The sequence below is a fragment of the Lathyrus oleraceus genome, chromosome 5 (assembly GCF_024323335.1).
Source record: "Lathyrus oleraceus cultivar Zhongwan6 chromosome 5, CAAS_Psat_ZW6_1.0, whole genome shotgun sequence".
NCBI lineage: Eukaryota > Viridiplantae > Streptophyta > Magnoliopsida > Fabales > Fabaceae > Lathyrus > Lathyrus oleraceus.
Window position 1 is genome coordinate 47,658,827 of NC_066583.1, and position 16,975 is coordinate 47,675,801.

Consider the following 16,975-nt stretch of genomic DNA (forward strand, 5'->3'; position numbering starts at 1 on the left):
AAAGATGGAGAGAACATCTTAAAATTGATCATGAAACTTGGATAGACTTCATATCATAAAAATTGAGCAAGTTATGGTTATTGGAAGTTGACCTCTTAACTAGGGCACAAACAAAATGGCCTATAATCCTTCACCATAGAAAATGACTTTCCAAGAAAAACTAGTTCTTGATGCCAACATGAAAGTTGTTTGGAATGTCATAAAGAGTAACGTTTCGCTTGGAATCATTTTCATATGACAAATATTGTAGGAGATAGGGTCTAGGGAACCCCAATTTTGACTAGTTGACTTTCTCTAGTCAACCTCTTTGAACCAACTTGCAAACTTGAAGTTCTCTTGATCTTTAGAGATCATGGAGGATCATATATGCGTAATATTATGTATAATGAAGTATCCCTTGATATATTTGACCAATTATTGAAGAAACTTGCTAAGGAAGTCACACAAGATACCTAGATGAATTAGGGCTTCCAAGGTAAACAAGCTTCAAACTCTTGATGAATTCTTGATCAAAATGATAAATGAAGAACATGGGGATCCATATATGATGTTTATAACTAATGGTGAACCATTCCCTAATTGATTTCTTGCCATGAGGGTTTCAAACCCTAGTTGTGAGCTTGGTAGGGCACATGTGGATGCACACACTACCTACAAAAGAAACAAAGCTATACATAGACATATTTTTGATATTTTGGTTAGTAATCATGCTTTAGTTTTTTGCTTTAATTTTCATGCTTTAGTTTTTTGCTTTAATTTTCAGTCTATTATTTATGCTTCTATCATTTTTATCATTATTATTGCTGCTGCTATTTAATTTCTAATTTCAGTTCGTATTATTTTTGTTATTGTTCATTGTATTGTTCTGTTTTACCACACATATCAGTTTGAATTGCTACTGTACGTACTGGTTTCACTACATGTGTGTATGTTAGCTACTTATATATATATATATATATATATATATATATATATATATATATATATATATATATATATATATATATATATATATATATATATATATATATATATATATATATATATATATATATATATATATATATATATATATATATATATATACTTTTGATGTAATATCCCATATTATCTTAAATGCTCAATTAGTTGTCAATTGAGACCAATTGAGTTCGTATGTACTCTATCTCTTGTTAGTTAGAATTATATAAGCTCCTATATGCTCTAATTGTTGTCAGTTGGGACAAATAGAGTAACCAGTGGACTCATAAGAGATTAATCATTATTAAAAGAGATTGACCTTTATTAATAAGTACAAGATGAGACATTTTTGTAACATTAATAATTGGTCAATTGATACTAGAAGACAAAATATCAATTAAGATATTTTCTATCACTACTTAATATTATATATTATATAGTATATATTTATGTGGATAAGAAGAAATAAAAGTAGATAAAAGAGAAGGAGAATTGGTAGAGATATCAGAAAGTAGAAAAGAAAGGAAAGAAAGAAATAAGAGAAGAGACAAGATAAAAGGAAAAAGAAGGGAAGAAGAAGAAGAAAGCCATGGAAGACATCATCATCATCAGTTGTTGAGGGAAGTTATCAGCCAAAAATAGTGGACATTGAGAAGGAGGAAGATATTAGTCATGTAGAAGATGAAGAGGAAAGCCCGGCTCAAGTGAATGATCTTCCATCGGCTTGGAAATCCTCAAGAGACCATCCTATTGACAATATACTTGGAGATATCACCAAAGGAGTGACGACTCGTTCTAAGCTAAGTAATTTTTGTTATCATTTCACTTTTGTTTCTCATGTAGAACCTAAAAATGCCAAAGAGGCCTTGATTGATGAATTTTGGCTAATGGCCATGCAAGATGAGCTTAATCAATTTAAAAGAAATGGAATTTGGGAACTTGTCCCTCATCCGCGAGACGATCATATCATTGGTACTAAGTGGGTTTTCAGGAACAAACTTGATGAAAACAGAATGATAACCCGAAATAAAGCCCAGTTAGTTGCTCAAGGGTATAACTAAGAGGAGGGCATAAACTATGAGGAGACTTATGCCCCGGTCGCTCGCCTTGAGACTATACGCCTTTTGCTTGCTTATGCATGTGCTAAGAATTTTAAACTTTATCAAATGGACGTAAAAAGTGTCTTTCTTAATGGCTTCATAAATGAAGAGGTATACGTCTCACAACCTTCGGGTTTTGAGAATGATGAATATCCGGATCACGTTTTCAAATTAAAGCGTGCTTTATATGGTCTTAAATAGGCCCTTCGGGCTTGGTATGAAAGACTTAGTAAATTTTTATTTGATCATGGATACTTAAGAGGTAAAGTGGACACCGCTCTTTTCATTAAACGTCAACAAAAGAATATTCTTTTAGTTCAAGTATATGTAGATGATATTATTTTTGGTTCAACTAACATGCACTTGGTAAAAGAATTTTCTAAGGTTATGTAGGGTGAGTTTGAGATGAGTCTAATGGGGGAGCTAAACTACTTCCTCGGTCTTCAAATTAAACAACTCGACGAAGGCACAATCGTGTGTTAAACAAAATATTATAGAGAGTTGCTAAAGCGCTTTGGAATGGAAGACTCAAAGTCAATCAACACCTATATGTCTACCAACGGGAACTTAGACAAAGATGAACATGGTAAGAGTGTAGATGTCAAGAAGTATAGAGGTATGATTGGATATCTTTTATATCTTATTGCATCTAGACCCGACATCATATTTAGTGCGTGTATGTGCGCTTGGTATCAATCAGATCCTAAAGAATCTCACTTAAAAGCTGTAAAACGTATACTTAGATACCTTCACGGGACATCCAAGTATCGGTTGTGGTATTCTAAGGGAAGAAATTTTATTTTAGTAGGTTACTCCGATTCTGACTTTTCCGGTTGCAAATCGGATAGGAAAAGTACTAGTGGTACATGTAATTTATTTTCAAACTCCTTAGTGAGTTGGCATAGCAAAAAGCAAGTTTATGTTTCTTTGTCAACTATCGAGGATGAATACGTTGCAACCAATATTTTTCGTGCCCATATTTTATGGCTAAAACAACAATTACTTGATTTTGATATACAAATCAAACATATTCCCATCAAATGTGACAACACGAGCGCCATAAACCTTACTAAAAATCCAGTTTTACATTCTTGCACTAAACACATTGAGATTAGACATCATTTTTTTCCGCGATCATGTTGAAAAAGAAGATGTTGTGTTTGAACATGTTGATACTAAAAATCAACTTGCCGATATTTTTACAAAACCACTCGCAACTGAATCGTTTTTTTGACATTCGCCGGGAGTTAGAAATTCTCGATATCTCAAGTTTGATGTCATAAGCATGCAGTTTTGTTATTTATATGTATATCTCACCACTATATTTGAGATCTCTTTAAGCTTATGAATATGCATCTTCACCATTCATCAAATGAGGTAACTTCGTTCTTTTTTATATCTCGTTGTAAACTTTACCTATGTGTGTACTTAAGTTGTTCCTTTATGGGATATGGTTATATGCTTGATAAGTTGTGATTATCTTATATGTGTTCATTTCCAGAATTTCGTTGATTGCGTTAATAAGTCTTTCAATCTATATGTTAAAGTGACTCATTGATAATTCTTTCGTCTTGTATATTCATGCGCTCATAAAACATATCATACGTTGCATTTCATGCATTCACATGTTATCTATACACTACTTATATCATTTGTCTCTCATCATCACAAAAACTTTAATACGTGTTTAAATGTGCATATGCATTTCATATCATTTCATTGCCAAAATTAAACCATCAAAGGAAAATCAATGTATCTCAAGTCTGTTTACATCTGGTTTTTTATTTTATTTTAATTTTTTACTAATGGATCGATACATACCTCTTTGGATCGATACATTAATGTCTGAAAAGCCAAAACAAACTCATTGAATTGACTTGGATCGACCCATATTACCATGTGTCGATACATGCAATAATTTTTTAAACTTTAGAAGATTGTCGGGAACAACCGGGTATCATGGAACGTTTTCGGAGTGAGAATGTGCAACAACGGTTCAGGCAACATGGCTTTATGGGTGGATTTAATCAACCTACACCTTCGCCTCCGGAAGGTGGAAGTCGTCAATTCAAGCCCGGACAAGATGAACACATGCCATTCAATGAAAATCAAAGTCTTCCATGACATACCATATCATTCATAACATACCATGTTTTAGTTTCATCTTATTATGTTGTTTGACTTATGTTATTTTGGCTGTATGATGTAGTTTAATTCTCGCACCTCTTAGCAACTTTTGTTTTGTAATTCCGTTTTATGTTAAGCATGTTTACTATATTGCCTATTTAGTCACTCTTTGTGAGTGCATTTGTGTTTTTTCCTTCCAATTGGTTGTTCTTTGTGAATGCCTTTTGTTTTCCATTATGTTGCGTATGCCTTCATATAGTTACTCATTGATATTATGATAATAGATATGATACTACTAACAGAAAATACGTTGTCTCTTTTTGACGTTGACAAAGGGGGAGAAAGATTGCGTGCTCAAGATCTTATGCATAAACTCGGGGGGAGCTTACCTCGTTCATCTACCTTCCATCACAAGACTTACAATTATTTGTCATCATCAAAAAGGGGGAGTATTATGAGTGATATCCCATATTATGAGTTTTTGAATGATGTCAAAGTTTGTGATAGAAATGTAGTTAGAAATTATTTCAAAAAGATCTCTAGCATGGCATATCATTAAAATAAAAATTGAGAAGATTTTTGCATCATTAAAATATCATTTTTTGCATATTTTGATGTTTTAGATCGACACATGAGTTGGTGTATCGATACATGTCTAGATTGTGTTTCTGAAATTCAATTTTGGTTCAGCATGAATCGACTCATATGGTGATGTATCGATACATGTGTAATTGTTTTTCTCAAAAATCAATTTTCCTTCAGTATGTATCGACCCATCGATGGTTGTATCCATACATGGTCTGTCAACCTTTCTGTTTGGTGTTTTCTACCAAACATATATCGACCCATTTACTCATGTATGACTCATGTTGTATTAAAATTGTGAAAAATTGTTTTTCATCCCAGTATGGATCGACCCATACCCTATGTATTGATACATCATGATACATTCATTCTAGAAAAGGTTTTTGTTACCTAATGTATCGATCCATTGGGTCATATATCGACTCATGGGTCAATTTTTGCACACATGCATCGACTCATGCATCGCATGTATCGACTCATCCAACTAAAATTTTCTATTATTTTCTGTTTTCACTCTTTTATAAGTAGTAAAATATTATTCTTTTTACATAACACATGAAAACATTTTGAGAGCATTTTGGTGTGAGCAAGAAACCTGAAAGATACTTTGTCTTCATCACCTTCTCAATCATCTTTTCACATTCAATCACTTTGAAACATAATAGTCATTGTGCATTGCATCAAGAGATCTTTGAGATAATGTTCAACTGTAGGATTTGTAATCGAAGCTGAGTTGAAGGGATACAAAGGGGGTTTCTCTGAAAAACCAGAAGGTTTTCCATCAAGAACGGATTGTTTCTTAGGGGTTTTCATCAAAGTCAAGTGGATCGAATTCAGCCGTAGTGAAGGGGTTTGGAAATCTAGATATTTCTCAAACAAGTATTGGAGCGGAGGGTTGATCGTTGATTTTGAGGTTCAAGACTTGATCGGATCTGATCAAGCGAGGTTAAGACAAATTCAACATAATCGGTGGAATTGGTGCTCGTTATTTGTGTTGTAACCTTGTAAACATTTGCAATATTATTGGAAATAAGATCTCAATTTCTATTTCGAAATTAAGGGGAGACGTACCCACATGCGAGGACGATAGTGGGGAAATTCCTTACCAAACTCTCTGCGTACAATTTTCTATCCTTAATCTCTTTACTTTTTTAGCAAGTTTATCATTCAATTGTGGTGTTAATTTTTCTGTTGAATGATCCTACATTGGCAAAATAATTCTGCATAATTGAAAAATTGTTTTAGTGTTTTTAATTATTTGATAAAAGTGTTATGTTTGGTTTTGTTCATTGGAATATAGTGTTGTGTGTGAATTTCATTAAAACGATTATCCAAGCGTGTTTATTTGTTATCGACATACTGTTATCCATTGGTTTATCGCATGTTCGGTTTTCTAGTAGCCGATTCAAAATAGACGGAAGTCGATTCGGGACTATGCTTTTCTGCTAGCCTTTAAAAATCAATTAAAAGTTTTAAAATCTGTGATTTTTCTGTGGTGATCTATTCACCCCCTCTCGATCACCTGTCACACCGTCTAACAGACCCCACAACTCAAAATTCCTAGCTCCGTCCTTGATAAAAGTGATAAATAAATATGTTACCCTTAACAAAAAGGATAGTCTGGAACAATGAGATGTAACATTTCCTTGCGCTTATCGATCAGAATTCCATTAAAAGCTTTCAATGCGTCAACATTCTTAACAAGGTACATGAAGAGGCAAAGAACTTTTTTCAACGCCAATCTCGACCATCAGGTTGTTTTAAAAAAATTCCTTCCACCTCTATCAAAGCATCTAGCACTCTATGAAAATGACGACTAACAGTTTCACCAGAGCGTCTAAAAAAGAAGGACATCACACGGTTTCTGACATTATGTCCAACTATGTGAAGAAATTTTGCTACTTGTTCCTCGACAAACGCTCTTCGTGTATGTGTATGTGTAAGTCCACATTGGTCTTGTAATAAGGTGCACAAGTTTAAGAAAGCTTTGGGACCCATACGAATGATATCGTAACATCGTTCACTTCCTATAATATGCTTCATTAACTCATTTCTAACTTTCTCTCTTTGCTCTGTGATTCTATAAGGTATTTGAGATTTTCTACGCTTGTTTTTTAGCAAACATATTAGAACAATAAATAATAGATACTTGAAGAATCATCATTTGAACCAATTTCATATACTTGATTCTTATGTCTTCCTTAGTCATCTATAACAAATTCAATAATAAAATCTATTTTAATTATAAATCCATAATTAAATAAATCAAATTAAAATATTTATAACAAATAAAACACATCATATTAAAATCAGAACAAATCAATTAAGAATTTTTATAACAAATCAAATACAAACCCAAATCAATAGCAAATCAATAATTTATATTCCTATAAATTCTTTTCATATTGTGTTACATAGTATTATTAGGACTGCAAATCAATAATTTATATTCCTATAAATTCTTTTCATATTGTGTTACATAGTATTATTAGGACTGCAAATCAATAATTTATATTATCAAGAATATTTATAGCAAATCAACAATTTATATTACTAATAATTATTTTCTATACAACATAAATCCTATTTTTATAGCACTAAGAATCCAATTTTTATTGTAGGTATATTATTGTATGCTACGAAAATGTGCAAATTCAATTTTTATAGCACTACATATCAAATTTTGGTTGCAAATCCAATTTTTGTAATAGGTATTATATAGCTCTTCAAGTCCAATTTATATAGTACTAACTAGCATTATAAATCATGAAGAAAAACAATCCATAAACAGTAATGGTAGAAAAAAACAAGCAACAATATGAAAAAACTACAAGAAGCACACAAGAGTATCACACCTAATTTCTAAAAATTGAAATACTCATTAACATGAAAATAAATCAATAGAACATACATATAAATTGGTGAAAAATTAAAAAGAAATATGACATATCTTATTAAGGTAGAAGAAGAAGCCGATCTAGAAAGAAGAAGAGTTACGGTGAATGAATAAAAAATGTCACGTGAAATGAAGAGTGAAGAATATGAACGGTTAATAAAATTGAAAATTTTGAGAACAAAATTATAAGTGTGTTATTAATTGATTTCCTTCCATTGGATACACTCCAATTTGGTGGAATGAAAAATGAGTTAAAAAAATGGTATTGGATGGAATTGGTTACATCGCACTCCATTCCATTCCATTCATTTTTTGCAAAATCAAATAATGAAATATAACTCCACTCTATTTCATTTCATTTCATCCATTTCCTCAATCCAAACCACCGACCCTTAGTATTTGAACTTTAACGTGATATTAAAAATTCACATTCTATGATTTTAAATTTTGCCGCTATTAGTATTAGACTTCTTTGGTACCACAAATCATTTTGAAATCGAACACAACAAAACCCTTTCACAATCCATGTACTTCTGTCGACGGTATATTGGTAACTATCAGTTGATTTAACTTTAAGCATTACATTCCATATACTTTATTAGTGTGTGTCTATTACTATTTTGTAAAAAAGAACACATTTTAGAAACTTAATGGTTGAGATCATAATAAAATTTATTATAAATCAATTTTGAAAAGTTATTTACTGTTTCTTGACTCTGAAGCCTTTATCTAATACACAACATATGCACCAAACAAATGTGACGACTAAGTAAAGAGATTTAAAGAATGCTTTTTCTCTAGTTCAAGGAAACTCCTCAACTATACTATCTATCCAATTTCTATAGCTAGATTGCATAGTATTTCTATTAAACTATTTATAGCACATAAACACAAACTGTTTTATTCAAACGTTGTGCTCAGAACCTTCCATCACCACCATATAAAATAAAAAAAAACATGTTATCTTTCTTCTCATTATATTCAACATAAATTCTCAACCATTCAACCGCAAATACTACCATGTCTACACAAGGGGTGCAACTCATCCTTCAAGATCATCATGTAATTAAAATCTTATCTCTATAATTATTTTCCTTCCGTATGAACTTTTTATGGTAAAAGTAAAACATCATTATTTCATGTGTAGGTGGTGATGGACAATGGCATACTAAGAGTCACTTTATCAAATCCTGATGGAATTGTCACTGGAATAGAGTATAATGGCATTGACAACTTGCTTGAAGTCTTGAATGAAGAATCTAATAGAGGGTATAAATATTTTACAAAATCATTCATATAATTGTAGAGCCGTCTTAAACTTTTGCAAGTCCTGTGTAAATTAGTCACTGTTCAATCATGACAAAATAATTAGAGTATTTAAATATTTTATGAAATCCTATTTAATTACGATTTAACTGTGACAAATTTTGAATCATGTGCGCTAACCTTTCTTGCATGCCAAGACTGCATTTCTACAATTCAAGTAACTTTTATGTAATAAAAATATGTTTTGCAACCTTTGATTTAGGTATTGGGATCTTGTTTGGAGCTCTCCAACAAGTACAGGAACCACCGGAATATTCGATGTGTATGTCTCTCTATCTTCTCTTGCCAACTTCATTACTTTCACATGATTTTAAAAATGTAGACTTATAGTAACACTTTTGAATTGTGATTAATGAGGACAGGATAAAGGGAAGCACATTCAAAGTTATATTGGAGAATGAAGATCAACTTGAGTTATCCTTCTCTAGGACTTGGGATACCTCCCTAGAGGGCAAGTTGGTTCCATTAAATATTGATAAAAGGTTTATAATGCTTCGCGGTTCTTCCGGCTTCTACTCCTATGGAATTTATGAACACTTGGAGGATTGGCCTGCTTTTAATCTTGATGAAACAAGAATTGCTTTCAAGCTTAGAAAAGACAAGTATTTACCTTTTTCTATAAGCTCTTTTAAACAGTTATATTGAAGTTGTTGATGGAACTAATTGAATGGTGATGGTGGTGACAGATTCCATTATATGGCAATGGCAGATAATAGACAAAGGAATATGCCTCTTCCAGATGATAGAGTACCACCAAGAGGCCAACCACTTGCCTATCCAGAAGCAGTTCTACTTGTCAATCCTATAGAACCAGAACTTAAAGGAGAGGTATATTTTCAGAGTCGTATCTACGAAGACGTGTAAGACAGCCTACTGTATAGAGTCCAAAGTTTGACACGTTTAAACCGTGATTAAAAATGACTTCATAAAATATTTTTCACGATTAAATCATGATAAAATAGAGTCTATATTTGATTTGTCACGGTTCAATTATGGTTAACCTACGCAAAGCTTCCAAAAATTTACGACTGCGTTGTATATTTTACATTTCATGCATCAATGAGAAAAATATAACTCTAGAATGTTTTTCCTAATGTTTAGGTGGATGATAAGTACCAATATTCATGTGACAACAAAGATAGTCAAGTTCATGGATGGATTTGCAAGGATCCTGCTGTTGGATTCTGGCTCATTACACCTAGCAATGAGTTTCGATCGGGTGGACCCGTCAAACAAAACTTAACTTCTCACGTGGGACCTACCACGCTTGCCGTAAGTGTTCAATCATATCATAATCTGATAATACTAGAGGTATTCGTGGTGCAGTTTAGATCAGTTTTAATCTGATTTTATAATTTTTTGTCTAAATAATGTAATCAGGTGTTTCTTAGTGCGCATTATAGCGGAGAGGATTTAGTGCCAAAATTCAAAGCTAATGAAGCATGGAAAAAAGTTTTTGGTCCCGTTTTTATCTATGTCAATTCTCCATATAATGAAGATGATGACCCAATTAAGCTATGGGATGATGCTAAACTTCAGGTTCAAAATTACTTACACAACAATTTATATATATGTACATATTATGTATCTATATTTTCTAAAGAAATAACCAAATTATAAAACTTACAGATGTTAGTTGAAGTTCAAAGTTGGCCCTATAATTTTCCCGAATCCGATGATTTTCCAAAATGGGACGAACGTGGTAACGTTTGTGGCAGATTAATGGTTAAAGAGAGGTGCGTTCTTAGTAGTCATAATTGTTTCGTGATCAAAATAAGTAATACGACTAATTAGATTTTTGATCTGATAAAACATATAGGTATATTGATGATGATGATGATTATTTATCAGCAAAATATGCTTATGTTGGCTTGGCTACACCAGGAGATGTAGGATCTTGGCAAAGAGAATGCAAAGTAGGTTACTTTTGAAAAATGAAATTGATTGCATATAAAAAAACTATAAGCTAACTTGTATTTACATCAAAATGTTATCAGAATTATCAGTTTTGGACTCAAGCGGACGATGATGGCTATTTCTCTGTCAGCAATATTCGTGTCGGGGACTATAATGTTTATGCATGGATACCTGGTTTTATTGGTGATTATAAGTATGATGTAGTAATTACCATAACAGAAGGTTGTGACATAGATATTGGCGATCTTGTTTATGAGCCACCAAGAGATGGACCAACATTGTGGGAAATAGGCGTCCCCGATCGATCGGCTGCTGAGTTCTATGTTCCCGATCCAAATCCGAAATATATCAACAAATTATATGTTGATCATCCTGATAAGTTAGGATTCGCTTTCTTTAAGTGTTTCAATTTAAATATTTGTCAGTTGAATACTATATATTAAACATGCGACCGATGATTGTTTTGTATATAGCACAGACACTTCAGATTGAAGACGTGTCTGATATTTCAGGGATACCTGTGATTTGCAGGTTTAGGCAATATGGGATATGGGAGAGATATGCAGAACTATACCCTGAAAAAGATTTGATCTACACTATTGGTGTTAGTGACTACACCAAAGATTGGTTCTATGCTCAAGTTACTAGGTAAACATAGTTTTGCATTACCAACTAATTATCTTCTTTACATTATGTTTAATTCTTTCCTCCTCAATTGTAGGAAGAAAGAAGATAATAAATATCAAGGAACCACTTGGCAAATCAAGTTTAATCTTGATAATGTGAACAAAAAAGAAAGCTATAAACTTCGAATCGCTTTGGCATCAGCTACATATTCAGAACTTCAGGTGAAATTTCAGAAATCGCATATTCGAACAAATGTTAAGTAGTCAAGATTTATAAATTTATCTTATGTTTGATAAATACTTTATTTATAAATTTAGGTACGAGTTAATGACCCGAAAGCGAATCGCCCGATATTTTCAAGTGGGTTGATAGGAAAGGATAACTCAATTGCTAGACATGGAATTCATGGACTTTATTGGCTTTACAATATTGACTTACAAGGTTCTTTACTTGTTGAAGGAGATAACAATACCATCTTTTTGACACAAACAAGAAGCAATGGTCCATTTCAAGCCATTATGTATGATTATATTCGTTTGGAAGGTCCAGCAAATTCTAGTTTCACTAAGAAAATTTGAGAAACTTTTCTATTTTATTATAATGGTAAATTAAATTCAAAGAAATAGGAAAATAAAGAGTGGTGCTTATGAAAGAGCATACAAGTTTTTGTTTTATTTCAATTGTAAGATTTCTTGTATTGTAAGGTAATTATTAAAGATTATAAATGAAAAATAGTTTGTGTTTATTTTGGGAGAAAAAATGTGACACAAAATTACTGTAATGAAAAAATAGAAACACAAAATACCTAACCAAAAAAGTTTATTTTTAAAAAAAAAATATTTTTTTATTTATATTTGGAGCATATATATGGTTGTTTCATACATATACAAATATTTGAATCAACCGTATATTTTCTCGTCTGTAAATATTAATTTTGTTTTGACATATTTTGTTGATTTAAGAAAAACCATTTAAAAATTATCACGTGTCTATATAGAAAACCATTTAAAAGATCGATTGGTTGTGAAATTCTCTTTCTTGTAGCAGACACAGACAGATAATGCAATTTAATCTATTTTATTGATTAAGTCTACAACTGGATACATCTTTAAGTCTACAGGTTTAATGTAACCGGTTACAAGTACGAGATTTTCTATTTTATGTTATTTTAGCTTGATTTCTTATATCTCAATCCATTTATAAACATATAAATACTTTGGAGGTATTGTTGTCAATGTTAATGATAATTCTCACCCTCAATTACTATCTCTCTCTAATTACAATTCTCTCTCTCTCACTCTCCATACTCAATTTCTCCATTACTCACTAATTTTGCGGTTCCAAATTCTAACAATTTATTTATTTATTTTTATCTATTTATGAATTTGATTCTTTATTTTAAAATTTAAATCTTTGACCATTCACAGTAATCGTGACAGTGATTTGGTTCTAAACTTAAACAACTTCGAATGACATTACTCTATTTACTTCAAACAATCTATACCACCTATGAAAGAGTTTTCCCATAAAAAATTGTAATCTTGAGTTGAACTATAGAACTAGCTCTCTTTCATTTAATCCTTTTGTGATTTCTTTGTATAACTTCGCATTCTCATACGCATTAAGACTTAACTCCTCTAGTTCGTTTAGCTATTGTTTCCTTTTCTCTTTAGCTTCTATAGATTTAAGGATGAAGACTTTTATCGTCCAATAAGCTTTATACTCAACTTCAACAGGGAGATGACACGATTTTTGATAATTTGAAAAAGTATCGCATTTTCGACTCGATTAACATGTCATTTTGAGTCTTTTTCCTTTCCTTTTTATAGTTTTACGTTTGTACTTGGTATTTGTTTAAGGTATTTTGGTTGCGGGAATGTTCATGCGAAGATATGATGTGAAACGGCGAAAACGGGAGAAAAAGGAAATTTTGTACTGATATGACGCCCTTCATGACGTGGCAGGTCTAGACCGTCAGGACAAAAAGACAAAAGCAGAATAATTTCAGCACCAACTGGATGATGGGTAGGTCGTCACCCAGATGACATCTGTCATCCCTCCACGATGCACGAAGACCAAGACGTCAGAGCCATGACATCCGTCATGGTTCTGTAGTTCAGAAAAATGTGACACGTTTTCAGACTTGACAAGAGATTTTTCCCCCACTTTCTCCACTACCTTTTGCACGTTTTTGACACCCTTATACGAATTATAACTCTGTAAATAGGTCTTTAGACTTCAATTTTGATATCTAAATTTTCTAGAATTTATTTTAGGCAGAAAATTCAGTTTTATTAAAGCCCTTATTTTCTCACACTAAGAAATAAGTGCACCTTAGTTTAAGATTCTACAATTTTCCTATCAAATTGTAATCTTGCTGGCATCAGATTTCCAGAATTTTATTCAACAATTATTACCAGAATTGGATTTTTTCTTATTATTTTACGTACTGTCATTGCATTTCCAAGTTTTGCATTTATTGCTTTTACTACTTTGTTTCTATAAAGTGCATCTGTCTTCATTATTTTAGTATTATAAAAGGTATGTTTAACATGTTTAGAATTAATTTTTAGTATTGTATTTGTTCTATTTGCAACATGTCAGTTTAATTTTTTAGAGTCCCGGATACAAGAGTTGTCGTAAAGACGGTGCTCGTAAAGTATAATTTAGAGATATTGGTTTTGATTCGAAAGAATTGAACTTTTATCAGACTTAGAAAAAAAATAGATTTTAAATATTTGCATTGCAAAAGCATATTTTATTTTATTTGTAAAAATAATTATTTTTAACAAAAGGATTTTAAGAACATAAACAGACACGTGAAAGCGGACGCTTATGCGCTTAAAATCCGGTATTAGACGAGCGAAAGCCGATAATATTTTTATACCGTAAATAATTTTTTGAATAATTAAAAGTAATTAATTTTCAAAAATAGAGTTTTGCACTTTAATACGTTGAATATGTGAAAGCGGCAGAAAATATTTTAGACTAAAACTCACTTCGGCTGCGCGAAAACGAACAATTCCTTTAAATCATTTCTTTTTCTTATGAGAAAACACTATCCCAATTTAATTATAAATTGATACAACTTTGTGAGTATTGTTGGTCGATGAGAGTCGTATTTCGGTCTCTGGCTTAATTGATTTTCTAAATTAGCTTATTTTAGTTCTTTTGCATCCAAAATTGTTATTATGCCTTAGATTTACACACTAGCGATAGATAAAGATAGGTTGATATTTGGTCTTTGTGGGTTCGATACCTTTTTATATTACTACGACATTTTCGTGCACTTGCAGACCTATCAAGTTTTTGGCGCCATTGTCGGGGACCATATAGTCAATATCGTGATTTTGTTGCTTCATCAAATAGACTAAGGCAATCTTTTAAATATTTTATTTCCCTTTTCTCTGTTGTATGCAAAGTATCCGCTCATTCGGGGATGAGTTAGAACAACTGGTTGACAAAATCGTGCATTTTCTCCTTATTAGACGTTGATTAGAATAACTTCACGCTGAATTCACCATTCACATGGCTGCAAACAATGATGAGCGTCCTCTTAAGGATTATGTCGTCCCATCTCAGGATGAGCCTCATTCGAGCATTTCTCCCCCAAATATTCAAACCAATAAATTTAAGCTTAAACCTTCTCTACTGCAAATTGTGCAACAGAATCAGTTCTCCAGAAGCCCTATAGAGGACACTAATCTGCATCTCTCTATGTTTCTTCAGTATGTTGACACGTTAAAGAGTAATGACATTGATCCCGAAGCCATTTGATTACGTCTTTTCCCTTTTTCCCTCTGGGACAGAGCCAAAACTTGGCTACAGTCCCTCCCAACTAATTCTATTACTACTTGGAATGGCCTCAAGAAGGTACTCTTAGCCTGATATTTTCCGCAATCTAAAACAGAAGTTTTAAGAAATCAAATCACTTCTTTTAGACAAGCTAGAGGAGAATCCCTCTTTGAAGCCTTGGAAAGCTACAAAGAAATGATGATACTTTTCACGTACCATGGCCTATAGAAATGGCTAATTATCTAGGCTTTATATAATGGTCTCCTCTATAACATGAGGATGACAGTTGATGTTGCGACATGAGGTGCTCTAATGGACAACCCCTTCACTGAGGCCTATCAACTTATTGAAAACATGGCCCAAAATCAGTATCAGTGGGGTAGCGAGTGCACCCCTGTTGAAAAGTCTCAAAAAAAGGCAGTATGTATGAAGTGAATGTCCTAGATCATGTGAATGCTAAGGTAGATGCCCTCACACAGAAAATTGATAATCTAACCATTATTCCTGCGGATACCGTAGCTGCAGTGACTCCCCTCGGTGAGATTTATGGAGTCCAAGGACACGTCACATCTGACTGTTAATTGTTGTCTAAGCCTTCCCACGACCAGGCCAATCATGCGCATGGTAACCCCTACTTTAACACACATAATATTGGATGGAGGAATCATCTGAATTTCTCCTATAAGAACAACAAGGCTCTTTTTGCACCAAGCTCACCTCCTCCTACTTCTCCCGACTCTCAGATAATAAATGAGCTTATGCTTCCCCCCATGATTGTGCACTCCTTTTTGTCATCATTGCAAAAAAAATCTATTAAAACCCACTTCACTCACATTTTCACACTACGCGCACGATTCTCCCACACTTTCAAGTTTTTCAAACCCCAAACAACATCTCTTCTCTGTCTTCAACTGTTCTTTATCATCATCTTCCTCCTCCTCAATAATCAATGGATGAACAACAATAATCATCAATGGCTGAACAACAACAATCTTCAACGGCTGCTCAACAACAACTACTTCAGTAACAATTTCAACAACTGCAACTAGCTCAGACTAGATCTCCTCTTAGATCTGTATTTAGTGAAGGCACTCCTTCATTCAAGGAAGAATAAACAGCAGTATTACACCAGTGGAAAACTATCATATCTTCACAAAGATCAATCCACCAGATATTTTAGCACATTACATGGAGATCTGTCTTGAATAGAGTATTGATTCGTTGGTAGATCCCTTAAATCTTTCGGATGACTACCCAACTGTTCCGCCGCCTCCTCCTTCTTCCCCAAACCCTTAGTTTTTCTCTAATATCTTCGCACGTGTGTGTATTTGTTTTATGTTTTTCTTGCTGCATTTCGTTTGTAGTTCATTTCAGTACTTTGTTATTCCGTTTTGATGTTTACCAGTTGTACTTTGCATTGCCTGTTGGCATTTTTAATCAATGAAAAATGTTTTACTTCTCTTTGTTTATTTTTTGTCTTTTATCTTTTTGATTGATGACAAAAGGGGAGAAAACATAACGTTATAAAAGGGAAGAATTAAGTGTTTATTTTGATATCTCTTTTCCTAAGTAAAGACCCAAACATGTTTAAATGTTTTTGTTAACAAATACTTTGAGAAAAGTTTGTTAAGTGTTTTTCCAG

The 16,975-nt window shown here is 32.7% G+C and overlaps 1 protein-coding gene across 1 annotated transcript; it reads left to right on the top strand.

Annotated features, from left to right (window-relative positions):
- The first annotated feature begins 8,520 nt into the window (after positions 1-8,520).
- On the top strand, positions 8,521-12,279 carry LOC127086285 (probable rhamnogalacturonate lyase B). Its single transcript, XM_051027020.1, has 13 exons — positions 8,521-8,730; positions 8,816-8,937; positions 9,197-9,256; positions 9,357-9,596; positions 9,681-9,822; positions 10,096-10,266; positions 10,375-10,533; positions 10,624-10,730; positions 10,814-10,910; positions 10,992-11,290; positions 11,443-11,559; positions 11,633-11,759; positions 11,856-12,279. Exons 1-13 carry the CDS (start codon positions 8,689-8,691, stop codon positions 12,114-12,116), a joined length of 1,944 nt encoding a protein of 647 aa, XP_050882977.1. The 5' UTR covers positions 8,521-8,688; the 3' UTR covers positions 12,117-12,279.
- Positions 12,280-16,975: the final 4,696 nt, after the last annotated feature.